Source organism: Pelobates fuscus, chromosome 7, assembly GCF_036172605.1.
Source record: "Pelobates fuscus isolate aPelFus1 chromosome 7, aPelFus1.pri, whole genome shotgun sequence".
Lineage (NCBI taxonomy): Eukaryota > Metazoa > Chordata > Amphibia > Anura > Pelobatidae > Pelobates > Pelobates fuscus.
The window spans coordinates 566,876-585,363 of NC_086323.1; the positions used below are offsets into that span (position 1 = coordinate 566,876).

Genomic DNA, 18,488 nt, shown 5'->3' on the forward strand with positions numbered 1-18,488 from the left:
TCAGACAGAGCACATATAGCACACAGTGAAAGCATGCGCAGTGCGTACAGAACACATATAGCACACAGTGAAAGCATGCGCAGTGCGTACAGAACACATATAGCACACAGTGAAAGCATGCGCAGTGCGTACAGAACACATATAGCACACAGTGAAAGCATGCGCAGTGCGTACAGAACACATATAGCACACAGTGAAAGCACGCACAGTGCGTACAGAACACATATAGCACACAGTGAAAGCACGCACAGTGCGTACAGAGCACATATAGCACACAGTGAAAGCACGCACAGTGCGTACAGAACACATATAGCACACAGTGAAAGCATGCGCAGTGCGTACAGAACACATATAGCACACAGTGAAAGCATGCGCAGTGCGTACAGAACACATATAGCACACAGTGAAAGCACGCACAGTGCGTACAGAGCACATATAGCACACAGTGAAAGCACGCACAGTGCGTACAGAACACATAGCACACAGTGAAAGCATGCGCAGTGCGTACAGAACACATATAGCACACAGTGAAAGCATGCGCAGTGCGTACAGAACACATATAGCACACAGTGAAAGCATGCGCAGTGCGTACAGAACACATATAGCACACAGTGAAAGCACGCACAGTGCGTACAGAGCACATATAGCACACAGTGAAAGCACGCACAGTGCGTACAGAACACATATAGCACACAGTGAAAGCATGCGCAGTGCGTACAGAACACATAGCACACAGTGAAAGCATGCGCAGTGCGTACAGAACACATATAGCACACAGTGAAAGCATGTGCAGTGCGTACAGAACACATATAGCACACAGTGAAAGCATGCGCAGTGCATACAGAGCACATATAGCACACAGTGAAAGCATGCGCAGTGCGTACAGAACACATATAGCACACAGTGAAAGCATGCGCAGTGCGTACAGAACACATATAGCACACAGTGAAAGCATGCGCAGTGCGTACAGAGCACATATAGCACACAGTGAAAGCATGCGCAGTGCGTACAGAACACATAGCACACAGTGAAAGCATGCGCAGTGCATACAGAACACATATAGCACACAGTGAAAGCATGTGCAGTGCGTACAGAACACATATAGCACACAGTGAAAGCATGCGCAGTGCATACAGAGCACATATAGCACACAGTGAAAGCACGCAGAGTGCGTACAGAACACATATAGCACACAGTGAAAGCATGCGCAGTGCGTACAGAGCACATATAGCACACAGTGAAAGCACGCACAGTGCGTACAGAACACATATAGCACACAGTGAAAGCATGCGCAGTGCGTACAGAACACATATAGCACACAGTGAAAGCATGTGCAGTGCGTACAGAGCACATATAGCACACAGTGAAAGCACGCGCAGTGCGTACAGAACACATATAGCACACAGTGAAAGCATGTGCAGTGCGTACAGAACACATATAGCACACAGTGAAAGCATGTGCAGTGCGTACAGAGCACATATAGCACACAGTGAAAGCATGCGCAGTGCGTACAGAACACATATAGCACACAGTGAAAGCACGCACAGTGCGTACAGAACACATATAGCACACAGTGAAAGCATGCGCAGTGCGTACAGAGCACATATAGCACACAGTGAAAGCACGCGCAGTGCGTACAGAGCACATATAGCACACAGTGAAAGCATGCGCAGTGCGTACAGAGCACATATAGCACACAGTGAAAGCATGCGCAGTGCGTACAGAACACATATAGCACACAGTGAAAGCACGCGCAGTGCGTACAGAACACATATAGCACACAGTGAAAGCATGCGCAGTGCGTACAGAACACATGTAACACACAGTGAAAGCATGCACAGTGCGTACAGAGCACATATAGCACACAGTGAAAGCATGCGCAGTGCGTACAGAACACATATAGCACACAGTGAAAGCATGCGCAGTGCGTACAGAGCACATATAGCACACAGTGAAAGCACGCGCAGTGTGTACAGAACACATATAGCACACAGTGAAAGCACGCGCAGTGCGTACAGAACACATATAGCACACAGTGAAACAGTCCATTCATTATTATAGTATTTTAGAAGTGTTTGATAGAAAGAAAACAAAAAAGAGAGGAATCTGTCCTATAAAGTATAAATCGCAACGTATGCAGTGAGTCAAGAACAGTTAAAATACCCTTTAATAAAATGGGGTAGACATGATAGAAATCAATTAACGAAAAAGGTAAAGAGGAAAGTGTTAAGACACACGCGAAAAGGAAAGATTGGTGTGTCAAGTAAAAGCTAAATAATAAATTTAACTACTATTGGTGCCCTAATGCCGTAAAACTGGCAAAGTACTGCTAGTGCCGCAATTAGTCTATATGCTGGTAGTATGTACCACAAAGGTAACTATTAATCAGTGTAGTAAAATGTGATAGTAACCCAACAATAGATGTGGCAAGTGACAGTGGGGGGTACCAAATATCTCGTGGTAACAGTAGTAGTATACGTATGGTTATTTAGACAAAACAGTACCGATATCCTACATTAAATCAGTATGTCCCCAAAGAAATCTCAATTGGAGAATAGGAAGGTCATGTATTAGCATAGGGAGTGCCACAGACCAATCTCTAACTCAACACACTGGTCACTTAAATAAATCGTATTTACTAGGATATATAATCCTAATGGGTAGTGTGAGTGAGAAAATAGTTGCCGGGTATCGGTTTAGTAGAGGGAGTGAGCTGTATACCGACTAGAGGAATGTCGGATCACAGTGTGCCTCCCTCCGGGTGCAAACATACATGCCCATAAAGATTCTGGTCAGTATAAATTAAAGTCGTAGTTGTTACCTATGGTTGCCAATGTCGGGCAATCCGTACGGGTAATAAGGTTTAGTATCAAAAGTTAGTCCTGTTTCTTTGACTACGTTGTTGTGACCTGTGGTTGCCGGTGTCGGGCAAACCAAGGTGGTAACAACGTTGTAAAATCGAAACGAGAAATTTCCTTACTCGACTACCTTAATATTGTTACCTATGGTTGCCGGTGTTTGGCCATCGGTAGTGGTAGAACAGAAGATACCAAGTAACCCCCTATTCAATGTATATGTATCTGTGTGATAAGCAGAAAGTATTTATACATGGAGGGTAGAATGGTGCCTTCGTGGGCACCAGGTATAGTAAAGTGGTAGGAGACAAGAAAAAGAGAAGGGTATGTAATAAATGTTTGCCCTAATAATTCCTTTACAAAAGTAAAAATAGTACGTAGTACCCTGGTGGATACTTAAGGTTCCTGTTCATCCGGAGCCCAATTAAGCAACCCGTATATGTGAGGTAGTAAGCCGGGATGCTGGACAGTAATGAAAATATCGCTAGAATGCAAGGTTCTGGTCAACCGAGAGATTTTCGTGAAATAATGCCCGAGGAGTCAGAGTAACCTTGAGGTGGACGGGTTAGTGTCAAAACCCGAAACCGATGATAGGTGCCACACTTCAGCCCGACGCGCGTTTCGCCTGTGTGAGGAGGCTCATCAGGGGGAGAAGTCTTCCCTGATTCGTCAGGTTTAAAAAGCCCGCTCGCATATCTCATTGGTTGCTGCAGATAAGAGAGGGAGGGGCCAAAATACGGTGGTCAATGGAGCACAAACTAGTGCTCGTTGCGAAATTCGTAATGGAAGTCTGTACGGTGGAACTTTCCGGTAGATGAGTCGTGACCAACAGTGTCCTTTGGGGAGGTGTTTAAGAAAGGTCAGGATTGCGCTTGATCCATGGGGAATAGTGAAATGCCCTATATGTCAACGCAAAGAGGAGTATGACGAAAAGGAAATAACAAATAAAATAAACAATCAATAAAGGTCAAATGGTGTAGTGACCAAATACCTTATTATCATGGACCAAATCCATAGTGATAAGGCTTAGTGATCGTTCAATTGAGTGACGATCCTGAGTGAGCCTTGACGATTTCAGGTTGCTCAGGGATTTGATAATAGACCGGTAGTTTAGTTTAGACATTATACGCTGGAACCTTGGACAAGGTCCTACCAGCTTATGTCATAACTAGTTGTAAACTGTGATTGGTGTGGAATCACACCAATCACAGTTTACAACTAGTTATGACATAAGCTGGTAGGACCTTGTCCAAGGTTCCAGCGTATAATGTCTAAACTAAACTACCGGTCTATTATCAAATCCCTGAGCAACCTGAAATCGTCAAGGCTCACTCAGGATCGTCACTCAATTGAACGATCACTAAGCCTTATCACTATGGATTTGGTCCATGATAATAAGGTATTTGGTCACTACACCATTTGACCTTTATTGATTGTTTATTTTATTTGTTATTTCCTTTTCGTCATACTCCTCTTTGCGTTGACATATAGGGCATTTCACTATTCCCCATGGATCAAGCGCAATCCTGACCTTTCTTAAACACCTCCCCAAAGGACACTGTTGGTCACGACTCATCTACCGGAAAGTTCCACCGTACAGACTTCCATTACGAATTTCGCAACGAGCACTAGTTTGTGCTCCATTGACCACCGTATTTTGGCCCCTCCCTCTCTTATCTGCAGCAACCAATGAGATATGCGAGCGGGCTTTTTAAACCTGACGAATCAGGGAAGACTTCTCCCCCTGATGAGCCTCCTCACACAGGCGAAACGCGCGTCGGGCTGAAGTGTGGCACCTATCATCGGTTTCGGGTTTTGACACTAACCCGTCCACCTCAAGGTTACTCTGACTCCTCGGACATTATTTCACGAAAATCTCTCGGTTGACCAGAACCTTGCATTCTAGCGATATTTTCATTACTGTCCAGCATCCCGGCTTACTACCTCACATATACGGGTTGCTTAATTGGGCTCCGGATGAACAGGAACCTTAAGTATCCACCAGGGTACTACGTACTATTTTTACTTTTGTAAAGGAATTATTAGGGCAAACATTTATTACATACCCTTCTCTTTTTCTTGTCTCCTACCACTTTACTATAGCTGGTGCCCACGAAGGCACCATTCTACCCTCCATGTATAAATACTTTCTGCTTATCACACAGATACATATACATTGAATAGGGGGTTACTTGGTATCTTCTGTTCTACCACTACCGATGGCCAAACACCGGCAACCATAGGTAACAATATTAAGGTAGTCGAGTAAAGAAATTTCTCGTTTCGATTTTGCAACGTTGTTACCACCTTGGTTTGCCCGACACCGGCAACCACAGGTCACAACAACGTAGTCAAAGAAACAGGACTAACTTTTGATACTAAACCTTATTACCCGTACGGATTGCCCGACATTGGCAACCATAGGTAACAACTACGACTTTAATTTATACTGACCAGAATCTTTATGGGCATGTATGTTTGCACCCGGAGGGAGGCACACTGTGATCCGACATTCCTCTAGTCGGTATACAGCTCACTCCCTCTACTAAACCGATACCCGGCAACTATTTTCTCACTCACACTACCCATTAGGATTATATATCCTAGTAAATACGATTTATTTAAGTGACCAGTGTGTTGAGTTAGAGATTGGTCTGTGGCACTCCCTATGCTAATACATGACCTTCCTATTCTCCAATTGAGATTTCTTTGGGGACATACTGATTTAATGTAGGATATCGGTACTGTTTTGTCTAAATAACCATACGTATACTACTACTGTTACCACGAGATATTTGGTACCCCCCACTGTCACTTGCCACATCTATTGTTGGGTTACTATCACATTTTACTACACTGATTAATAGTTACCTTTGTGGTACATACTACCAGCATATAGACTAATTGCGGCACTAGCAGTACTTTGCCAGTTTTACGGCATTAGGGCACCAATAGTAGTTACATTTATTATTTAGCTTTTACTTGACACACCAATCTTTCCTTTTCGAGTGTGTCTTAACACTTTCCTCTTTACCTTTTTCGTTAATTGATTTCTATCATGTCTACCCCATTTTATTAAAGGGTATTTTAACTGTTCTTGACTCACTGCATACGTTGCGATTTATACTTTATAGGACAGATTCCTCTCTTTTTTGTTTAATTCACTATTAGGGTTACCCCCTGCTCTGTCCTTGTCATTGATTGGCCACTCCTATTTCTCTTCATCTGTTTGATAGAAAGGCTCGAAGCAGTGCTGGTAGTCAATAAAACAATAACTACTAATCCGTCTAGGGACATACTACCCATAGTAAAGCATTATTCAATGCTTCCCTATGGGGAAAATCTGACGCTGGAGGTCCTCATGCAGAGAGTGAGGACGTCCAGCGTCAGACAACGGACCAAAGGTCCATTTCACTTCTGGAAGCACCCCCAGAGGCTGTCTGGAAGACAGCCACTGAGGGCACACTTAGAACTACAGTTTAAACATTGCAGCACTAGGTGCAAAAGGGACACAGCACCCAGACTACTTCAAAGAGCTGAAGTGGTCTGGGTGCCTACAGTGCCGCTTTAACCACTACAAGTCACACTAGTGGTTATGGTGCCTGGTGTCCACTGGCTCTGCCACCTTTGCAAGTAGTTGAAACTTCTGACTTGTTACTTGGGGCCCGCCAGCACCATTCCCCACTAACGCTGGATGTCCCTTAGCTCTCCTAAATTAAGCTCTGCAGTGCAAAGTTATCTCACTGGTTTAGCACACTGTAGTAGTTGTGGTATTTAGAGTGTCCCTTTAAGCACTGTTATATCTGCTATAATTGTTCCTCTTGAACATGAAAACCATTACTGCAGAGATATGTAAATGAAGTATAAAGGTGGGTCGCTTTTAGATTCTTGACACAGTTTATATGGTTTCCCGTTTTTGTACATACCGACTGCCTTAAATGTGGCTTTTCAAACTGACAATGGGTGTCATTGTGAGTCCAGGTCTCTCATTGATTTTCATTAATGTTTCCACAGGGATCTCCAGGTACCACAGGAAGCACAGGAGATGTGGGACCCAGCGGAGAGCCAGTAAGTCCAGCTAAATTATGTTCGTAATACATAGAAAGGAACATTCTATCAATCACTACTAAACAGGTTTACAATCTAGAGGGAATGTGGGCACGGGAAACGCCGTGTGATGACGTTTAGTCTAACTCTGATAATGTATAGTCTAACTCTAATAACGTATAGTCTCACTCTGATAACGTATTGTCTAGCTCTGATAACATATAGTCTAACTCTGATAATGTATAGTCTAACTCTGATAATGTATAGTCTAACTCTGATAATGTATAGTCTAACTCTGATAATGTATAGTCTAACTCTGATAACGTATAGTCTAACTCTAATAACGTATAGTCTCACTCTGATAACGTATTGTCTAGCTCTGATAACATATAGTCTAACTCTGATAACGTATCGTCTAACTCTGATAATGTATAGTCTAACTCTGATAGCGGATAGTCTAACTCTGATAACGTATAGTCTAACTCTGATAATGTATAGTCTAACTCTAATAATGTTTAGTCTAACTCTAATAACGTATCGTCTAACTCTGTGTGATAACGTTTAGTCTAACTCTGATAACATATAGTCTAACTCTGATAATGTATAGTCTAACTCTGATAACATATAGTCTAACTCTGATAATGTATCATCTAACTCTGATAACATATAGTCTAACTCTGATAACGTATTGTCTAACTCTGATAACGTATAGTCTAACTCTAATAATGTATAGCCTAACTCTGGTAACATATAGTCTAACTCTGGTAACGTATAGTCTAACTCTGATAATGTATAGCCTAACTCTGGTAACGTATAGTCTAACTCTGGTAACGTATAGTCTAACTCTGATAATGTATAGTCTAACTCTGATAATGTATAGTCTAACTCTGGTAACGTATAGTCTAACTCTGATTACGTATAGTCTAACTCTGATAATGTTTAGTCTAACTCTAATAACGTATCGTCTAACTCTGTGTGATAACGTTTAGTCTAACTCTGATAACATATAGTCTAACTCTGATAACGTATAGTCTAACTCTGATAATGTATAGTCTAACTCTGATTACGTATAGTCTAACTCTAATAATGTTTAGTCTAACTCTAATAACGTATCGTCTAACTCTGTGTGATAACGTATAGTCTAACTCTGATAACATATAGTCTAACTCTGATAACATATAGTCTAACTCTGATAACGTATAGTCTAACTCTGATAACGTATAGTCTAACTCTAATAATGTATAGTCTAACTCTGATTACGTATAGTCTAACTCTGATAATGTATAGTCTAACTCTAATAATGTTTAGTCTAACTCTAATAACGTATCGTCTAACTCTGTGTGATAACGTTTAGTCTAACTCTGATAACATATAGTCTAACTCTGATAATGTATCGTCTAACTCTGATAATGTATAGTCTAACTCTGATAACATATAGTCTAACTCTGATAATGTATAGTCTAACTCTGATAACATATAGTCTAACTCTGATAATGTATAGTCTAACTCTGATAATGTATAGTCTAACTCTGATAATGTATAGTCTAACTCTGATAACATATAGTCTAACTCTGATAACGTATAGTCTAACTCTAATAATGTTTAGTCTAACTCTAATAACGTACCGTCTAACTCTGTGTGATAACGTTTAGTCTAACTCTGATAACATATAGTCTAACTCTGATAATGTATAGTCTAACTCTGATAACATATAGTCTAACTCTGATAATGTATCGTCTAACTCTGATAACATATAGTCTAACTCTGATAACGTATTGTCTAACTCTGATAACGTATAGTCTAACTCTAATAATGTATAGTCTAACTCTGGTAACGTATAGTCTAACTCTGATTACGTATAGTCTAACTCTGATAATGTTTAGTCTAACTCTAATAACGTATCGTCTAACTCTGTGTGATAACGTTTAGTCTAACTCTGATAACATATAGTCTAACTCTGATAACGTATAGTCTAACTCTGATAATGTATAGTCTAACTCTGATTACGTATAGTCTAACTCTAATAATGTTTAGTCTAACTCTAATAACGTATCGTCTAACTCTGTGTGATAACGTATAGTCTAACTCTGATAACATATAGTCTAACTCTGATAACATATAGTCTAACTCTGATAACGTATAGTCTAACTCTGATAACGTATAGTCTAACTCTAATAATGTATAGTCTAACTCTGATTACGTATAGTCTAACTGTGATAATGTATAGTCTAACTCTAATAATGTTTAGTCTAACTCTAATAACGTATCGTCTAACTCTGTGTGATAACGTTTAGTCTAACTCTGATAACATATAGTCTAACTCTGATAATGTATCGTCTAACTCTGATAATGTATAGTCTAACTCTGATAACATATAGTCTAACTCTGATAATGTATAGTCTAACTCTGATAACATATAGTCTAACTCTGATAATGTATAGTCTAACTCTGATAATGTATAGTCTAACTCTGATAATGTATAGTCTAACTCTGATAACATATAGTCTAACTCTGATAACCTATAGTCTAACTCTAATAATGTTTAGTCTAACTCTAATAACGTATCGTCTAACTCTGTGTGATAACGTTTAGTCTAACTCTGATAATGTATAGTCTAACTCTGATAACATATAGTCTAACTCTGATAATGTATCGTCTAACTCTGATAACGTATAGTCTAACTCTAATAATGTATAGTCTAACTCTGATTACGTATAGTCTAACTCTGATAATGTATAGTCTAACTCTAATAATGTTTAGTCTAACTCTGTGTGATAACGTTTAGTCTAACTCTGATAACATATAGTCTAACTCTGATAACATATAGTCTAACTCTGATAATGTATAGTCTAACTCTGATAACATATAGTCTAACTCTGATAATGTATCGTCTAACTCTGATAATGTATAGTCTAACTCTGATAATGTATAGTCTAACTCTGATAACATATAGTCTAACTCTGATAATGTATAGTCTAACTCTGATAATGTATAGTCTAACTCTGATAACATATAGTCTAACTCTGATAATGTATAGTCTAACTCTGATAATGTATCGTCTAACTCTGATAACGTATCGTCTAACTCTGATAATGTATAGTCTAACTCTGATAACGTATAGTCTAGCGCTGTGTGATAACGTATTGTCTAACTCTGATAACGTATAGTCTAACTCTAATAATGTATAGTCTAACTCTGATAACGTATCGTCTAACTCTGATAACGTATCGTCTAACTCTGATAACGTATAGTCTAACTCTAATAATGTATAGTCTAACTCTGGTAACGTATAGTCTAACTCTGATTACGTATAGTCTAACTCTGATAACGTTTAGTCTAACTCTAATAACGTATCGTCTAACTCTGTGTGATAACGTTTAGTCTAACTCTGATAATGTATAGTCTAACTCTGGTAACATATAGTCTAACTCTGGTAACGTATAGTCTAACTCTGATAACGTATAGTCTAACTCTGATAACGTATAGTCTAACTCTGGTAACGTATAGTCTAACTCTGATTACATATAGTCTAACTCTGATAATGTATAGTCTAGCGCTGTGTGATAACGTATTGTCTAACTCTGATAACGTATAGTCTAACTATGATTACGTATAGTCTAACTCTGATAATGTATAGTCTAACTCTGATAATGTAATCTAGCGCGGTGTGATAACGTATAGTCTAACTCTGATAATGTATAGTCTAACTCTGATAATGTATAGCCTAACTCTGGTAACGTATAGTCTAACTCTGATAATGTATAGTCTAACTCTGGAAACGTATAGTCTAACTCTGATAACGTATAGTCTAACTCTGATAATGTTTAGTCTAACTCTAATAACATATCGTCTAACTCTGTGTGATAACGTTTAGTCTAACTCTGATAACGTATAGTCTAGCGCTGTGTGATAACGTATTGTCTAACTCTGGTAACGTATAGTCTAACTCTGATAATGTATAGTCTAACTCTGAAAGCGTATAGTCTAACTCTGATAACGTATAGTCTAACGCTGATAACGTATAGTCTAGCGCTGTGTGATAACGTATAGTCTAACTCTGGTAACGTATAGTCTAACTCTGGTAACGTATAGTTTAACTCTGATAATGTATAGTCTAACTCTGGTAACGTATAGTCTAACTCTGGTAACGTATAGTCTAACTCTGGTAACGTATAGTCTAACTCTGGTAACGTATAGTCTAACTCTGATAATGTATAGTCTAACTCTGGAAACGTATAGTCTAACTCTGATAACGTATAGTCTAACTGATAACGTATAGTCTAACTCTGATAATGTTTAGTCTAACTCTAATAACGTATCGTCTAACTCTGTGTGATAACGTTTAGTCTAACTCTGATAACGTATAGTCTAGCGCTGTGTGATAACGTATTGTCTAACTCTGGTAACGTATAGTCTAACTCTGATAATGTATAGTCTAACTCTGAAAGCGTATAGTCTAACTCTGATAGCGTATAGTCTAACTCTGATAACGTATAGTCTAACGCTGATAACGTATAGTCTAACGCTGATAACGTATAGTCTAACGCTGATAACGTATAGTCTAGCGCTGTGTGATAACATATAGTCTAACTCTGGTAACGTATAGTCTAACTCTGATAATGTATAGTCTAACTCTGAAAACATATAGTTTAATTCTGGTAACATATAGTTTATCTCTGATAATGTATAGTCTAACTCTGGTAACTTATAGTCTAACTCTGGTAACGTATAGTCTAACTCTGATAATGTATAGTCTAGCGCTGTGTGATAATGCATAGTCTAACTCTGATAATGTATAGTCTAACTGATAATGTATAGTTTAACTCTCATAACGTATAGTCTAATTCTGATAATGTATAGTCTAACTCTGATAGCATATAGTCTAACTCTGATAGCGTATAGTCTAACTCTGATAGCGTATAGTCTAACTCTGATAATGTATAGTCTAACTCTGGTAACGTATAGTCTAACTCTGATAATGTATAGTCTAGCGCTGTGTGATAACGTATAGTCTAGCTCTGATAACGTATAGTCTAACTCTGATAATGCATAGTCTAGCGCTGTATAATAACATATAGTCTAACTCTGATAACGTATAGTCTAGCGCTGTGTGATAACGTATATTCTAACTCTGATAATGTATAGTCTAGCGCTGTGTGATAACATATAGTCTAACTCTGATAACGTATAGTGTAGCGCTGTGTGATAACGTATAGTCTAACTCTGATAATGCATAGTCTAGCGCTGTGTAATAACATAAAGTCTAACTCTGATAACGTATAATCTAGCACTGTGTGATAACGTATAGTCTAACTCTGATAACGTATAGTCTAACTCTGATAATGCATAGTCTAGCGCTGTGTAATAACATAAAGTCTAACTCTGATAATGTAGAGTCTAGCGCTGTGTGATAACATATAGTCTAACTCTGATAACGTATCGTCTAACTCTGATAACGTATAGTCTAGCGCTGTGTGATAATGAATAGTCTAACTCTGATAATGTATAGTCTAGCGCTGTGTGATAATGCATAGTCTAACTCTGATAATGTATAGTCTAGCGCTGTGTGATAACGTATATTCTAACTCTGATAATGTATAGTCTAACTCTGATAATGTATAGTCTAGCGCTGTGTGATAATGTATAGTCTAACTCTGATAATGTATAGTCTAGCGCTGTGTGATAACATATAGTCTAACTCTGATAACGTATAGTCTAACTCTGATTACGTATAGTCTAACTCTGATAATGTATAGTCTAACTCTGATTACGTATAGTCTAACTCTGATAATGTATAGTCTAGCGCTGTGTGATAACGTATAATCTAACTCTGATAATGTATAGTCTAGCGCTGTGTGATAACGTATAGTCTAACTCTGATAATGTATAGTCTAGCGCTGTGTGATAACGTATATTCTAACTCTGATAATGTATAGTCTAGCGCTGTGTGATAACATATAGTCTAACTCTGATAATGTATAGTCTAGCGCTGTGTGATAACGTATATTCTAACTCTGATAATGTATAGTCTAGCGCTGTGTGATAACATATAGTCTAACTCTGATAATGTATAGTCTAGCGCTGTGTGATAACGTATAATCTAACTCTGATAATGTATAGTCTAGCGCTGTGTGATAACATATTGTCTAACTCTGATAACGTATAGTCTAGCGCTGTGCGATTATATTGTTTTGTATTGTATTTGCCTGTATTGTTTAAGAATTAATTTGTATTTGTCCTTTAAAATGGTGACTTGCTTTATAAAACAGGACTAAAAATCTTCTGGGGCTCAGCCACCCACTGATTGAGGTTGACTGGAGTTAAACTCCATGTAAGCCATTAGCAAATGGTTATCTCTACATGTCTGTTTGTCCACCCACTGTAAAGCGCTGCAGAATTTGATGGCGCTATATAAATACCATAATAATAATAATAATCTCACTAACCCATTACATCAGATGTAGATTTTAATTCCCAGCCGCCTCAGTCATAATCTCACTGTCCGTGATAGCAGTTGAAGTCCAGCTGGGGCAGACATTCTCTTGAACTCATTTGTTGGGATATATTTCCAGAGTGAGTGGCTTGTTTTTTTATTTTATTTTTTATCTCTGATCTGAACACGAAGAAAAGAAAGAGGTCAAAAACCAGAACAAACCTAATTTATGGCCTTTTGCGGCCACCTTATGCCATAGTTTGCATCTTAATAAAGGCTCTGTGCTGGACAACGTGATATCTAATAAACAGGAGTGGGATGCAAGCGACAAAGCCATACGTTAATCCTTACTGTATAAAGTCAAATTGTGTTTAAATATTAGGCATTGCTCACATAACAAACATGTAACCCCCCATGGTCTGTGTGCCTTCCTCAATGCAGTTTGCATATTAAGTCCAGAGACGCGGGGCTCCTACGCTTGGTTACGTAATAGTGTAACTACAAAGAGACTTTTAAGAATAGACAAACCGCACTGAGTAACACGGAGCAGATTTACTGGTCATTCAAACAAAAATAGAGCAGATGTTTACCATTTGTTCACTTACGATCCAAATTGCTCATTGTAGCGTAATGGGACCCCCCACGTGGGATTCTAAATATACTTCCAAATGTCAGGACATTCGCTGCCAATGTCTTAAAGGGGCACTGCACTCTAAGAACATTTGCTATATTACTCCAATCACCATAGCCACTTCAATGACAACGTCTGTATGTGCAGTTTTGCTATGAAACGCTGCACATGCAGAGTTTAATCCCACTGATGCCAATTCCAGCAGTGTTATTTGTTAATGTGAATTCTGGCTCCAGTCCTCCCCTCAGCCCACCCTCCCTGAGTTGGAGGAGAACTTGGCCTCGGCCCTGGAAAATAAGTGGATTATTTTGGGGCTATGGCCAGGAAAGGAAAGATTACTGTAACAACTCTGGTTGAGTTATCCTCTAATTGAAAATTACTGCTTTTATCAGAAATAGGGGGTAAAATATGTGTTAGTGCCAGAGCTAGCTATTGGTTACCATAGTGATTGCTCTTATATAGCCTCTCTTCCTCCATAGAGTCCATGTTTGTTTGGGTTACTAATGTGACATATGTTGTCTTTGGTAGGGAGCAAGGGGACCACAAGGGGACATCGGACCACCTGGAGAAACAGGCCCAGAGGTAAGTTAAACACAGTATGAAATTATGTTATCTTTTATACAGCTTGTAAAATCAGAAATATATAGTATGTTGTAGTTTTCATGGTGAATCATATTTGAGGAGACTCTGCTTGTAAATTTTAATTATCACTATCAGATTATTTTTACTTATCTGTGAACACTGAACACTGATTTCCACAAGGCTTCAGTGATTGTAGTGCTCTAGACTTGACGAAGGGTACAAAGCAACTTGTTTTATTAGGCCAAGTCGCCTGGTTATATACAGATGGTAGACCACTATTTACTCTTCCCATAACTCACAAAACTAAACCCATGTCTGTCAGTGGGCATACGGAAAGAATTGTTTTCCAAGTATTGTCCTCCCCATCTTGTCCTGTTGTCTTTGGTTTCCCTTTGTTGTTTAAACACTACCCAGTGATCGATTGGAAAACAGGGGAAATAGTCGAATGGAGTATTAAGTTTCATAAAGAATGTCTTTCTTCTGTAAAATCCATACACAATATTAATGTGCCTACTGTTACTCCTCTCTCCACTGTTGTTCCTCCACCATACTTCAATCTCTGTGAGGTATTTGGAAAAAGAGGAAGCAGACGGATTTCCGCCTCTTTGGTCTTGTGCTATTGATCTCCTTCCTGGGACTGTGTTACATAAAGGAAGGGTTTTATCCACTTTCTGTTAAGGAGAACTTGGTAATGAAGGAATACTTTAAAGAATCAATAGCTAAAGGGTTCATCCGAAGGTCTTCTTCCCTTGCTGGAGCAGGGCTCTTTTTTGTATACATTATAGGGGATTGATTATATAACCATTCCTATCACCTTGATTACAGAATTAGTTGATCATCTTAAAGGATCCAAGTTTTTTTTCAAAATTAGACCTATGGGGTGCATAAAATTTGGTTAGGATTCGTAAAGGAGACGAATGGAAGATGGCCTTTAATACCCACAGTGGGCATTATGAGTATGTAGTTATGCCATTTGGCTTGTGCAATGCTCCGGCTCTCTTCCAAGATCTCATTAATGATGACTTGAGAGAGTTATTGACCATATGTGTTGTTGTATATCTTGATACATTCAAATGATCCTGAGACACATTACAAACATTTCAAACTGGTTTTACCAAAATTACTTGAGAATGGATTATTTTGTAAATTGGAAAAATGTTTGTTTAGCCAAACTAGTGTTCAGTTTCTGTGTTATTTGATGTCTACAGCAGATTTTATTACGGACTTTTCAAAACTGAACGCTAACGTGGCCTCACCTTCAGGGTTTAAAGGCCATTCAACACTTTCTCGGTTTTTCAAACTATTACAGAAAATTCCACTTCGACGACTTCGGCACTTCGACGACTTCGGCACTTCAACTGCATCCGAAGTGCCAGTTTAAAAGTACAAACCCTTTCTTTGTACAACACAGTTAAAGGGCTAAAAACAGTAGAATATAAGTCCATTATGCCCAAATACAGTTCTTAAAGGGCAATACATCCCAGGGCCATAGTCGCAGGGCAGGAGGCTAGCAATCAGTCCTCTCCAATGCCCAGTGGCAAATGGCAGTTTGTCACAGGCTACTAAACTGACTCATGGATTGCCGTATAAAACTTACCAGGAAAGGTTAAAGGATCTTAACATGTATAGCTTGGAGGAAAGACGAGACAGGGGGGATATGATAGAAACATTTAAATACATAAAGGGAATCAACAAAGTAAAGGAGGAGACTATATTTAAAAGAAGAAAAACTACCACAACAAGAGGACATAGTCTTAAATTAGAGGGGCAAAGGTTTAAAAATAATATCAGGAAGTATTCATTTACTGAGAGGGTAGTGGATGCATGGAATAGCCTTCCAGCTGAAGTGGTAGAGGTTAACACAGTAAAGGAGTTTGAGCATGCGTGGGATAGGCATAAGGCTATCCTAACTATAAGATAAGGCCAGGGACTAATGAAAGTATTTAGAAAATTGGGCAGACTAGATGGGCCGAATGGTTCTTATCTGCCGTCACATTCTATGTTTCTATGTTTAATAAAAGCTACGTCCTGAAGAGTTGTTTTGTTTTGTTGTAATCTGTGATCAGCACCTTTGCAAACAGACATTGCTGATGGCCAGCCGGTAAAATATCAACAAGGTTGGTCACAACTCGCTACTGACTGTAACAGCAGCAACTTATGGCAGATACTTCCTGACACGGTGGAAAGGAGCCATAGTAAGAGGAAAACACAATATTATAAAAGTATTTTACTGCAAAATTGTCCTCTTCCTGAAACTTAAAATAACCATGTTGCTAGCAGTAAGGACTTCAATTGTATGTCAATCATGATCCCTATCACTCCTACATACCCCTTTAACATCACTTTCATTGAACAGGGACCACCCGGAACTGAGGGAGAAGTTGGACTTCAAGGAGAACCTGGAGTAAAGGTACTTACTAAAGTACTAAATAGATAACAAAAGACAGAGAGAAGGGCAGGTAAAGAGGTAAGATGGTAGGGAGGCATGTAGAATAGCAGGCAAAGGAGAAAGATGGTGGGGTGGCATGGAGAACAGCAGGTAAAGAGGTAAGATGGTAGGGAGGTAAAGGAGTAAGATGGTTGGGTGGCAATGAGAATAGCATGTAAAGGAGTAAGATGGTGGGGTGGCATGGAGAAGGGCAGGTAAAGGAGTAAGATGGTTGGGTGGCAATGAGAATAGCATGTAAAGGAGTAAGATGGTGGGGTGGCATGGAGAAGGGCAGGTAAAGGAGTAAGATGGTGGGGTGGCATGGAGAAGGGCAGTTAAATGAGTAAGATGGTGGGGTGGCATGGAGAAGGGCAGGTAAAGGAGTAAGATGGTTGGGTGGCAATGAGAATAGCATGTAAAGGAGTAAGATGGTGGGAGGCAATGAGAATGCCAGGTAAAGGAGTAAGATGGTGGGGAGGCAATGAGAATGCCAGGTAAAGGAGTAAGATGGTGGGGAGGCAATGAGAATGCCAGGTAAAGGAGTAAGATGGTGGGGAGGCAATGAGAATGCCAGGTAAAGGAGTAAGATGGTGGGGAGGCAATGAGAATGCCAGGTAAAGGAGTAAGATGGTGGGGAGGCAATGAAAATGCCAGGTAAAGGAATTAAGATGGTGGGGTGGCAATGAAAATGCCAGGTAAAGGAGTAAGATGGTGGGAGGCAATGAGAATGCCAGGTAAAGAAGTAAGATGGTGGAGTGGCAATGAGAATGCCAGGTAAAGGAGTAAGATGGTGGGGAGGCAATGAGAATGCCAGGTAAAGGAGTAAGATGGTGGGGAGGCAATGAGAATGCCAGGTAAAGGAGTAAGATGGTGGGGAGGCAATGAAAATGCCAGGTAAAGGAATTAAGATGGTGGGGTGGCAATGAAAATGCCAGGTAAAGGAGTAAGATGGTGGGAGGCAATGAGAATGCCAGGTAAAGAAGTAAGATGGTGGAGTGGCAATGAGAATGCCAGGTAAAGGAGTAAGATGGTGGGGAGGCAATGAGAATGCCAGGTAAAGGAGTAAGATGGTGGGGAGGCAATGAGAATGCCAGGTAAAGGAGTAAGATGGTGGGGAGGCAATGAGAATGCCAAGTAAAGGAGTACGATGGTGGGGAGGCAATGAGAATGCCAGGCAAAGGAGTAAGATGGTGGGGTGGCAATGAGAATGCCAGGCAAAGGAGTAAGATGGTGGGGTGGCAATGAGAATGCCAAGTAAAGGAGTAAGATGGTGGGGAGGCAATGAGAATGCCAGGTAAAGGAGTAAGATGGTGGGGAGGCAATGAGAATGCCAGGTAAAGGAGTAAGATGGTGGGGAGGCAATGAGAATGCCAGGTAAAGGAGTAAGATGGTGGGGAGGCAATGAGAATGCCAGGTAAAGGAGTAAGATGGTGGGAGGCAATGAGAATGCCAGGTAAAGGAGTAAGATGGTGGGGAGGCAATGAGAATGCCATGTAAAGGAGTAAGATGGTG

At 39.7% G+C, this 18,488-nt stretch overlaps 1 protein-coding gene across 4 annotated transcripts in view; it reads left to right on the forward strand.

The window, feature by feature from the left end:
- The window catches only part of COL24A1 (collagen type XXIV alpha 1 chain), an 808,926-nt gene that overhangs the window by 504,509 nt on the left and 285,929 nt on the right, over positions 1-18,488 (forward strand). For all 4 annotated transcript variants that reach the window (XM_063427613.1, XM_063427615.1, XM_063427616.1 and 1 more), the window contains 3 exons: positions 6,870-6,923; positions 14,495-14,548; positions 16,905-16,958. In XM_063427613.1, coding sequence (XP_063283683.1) covers positions 6,870-6,923; positions 14,495-14,548; positions 16,905-16,958 — 162 coding nt within the window. The remainder of the gene's footprint in view (positions 1-6,869; positions 6,924-14,494; positions 14,549-16,904; positions 16,959-18,488) is intronic.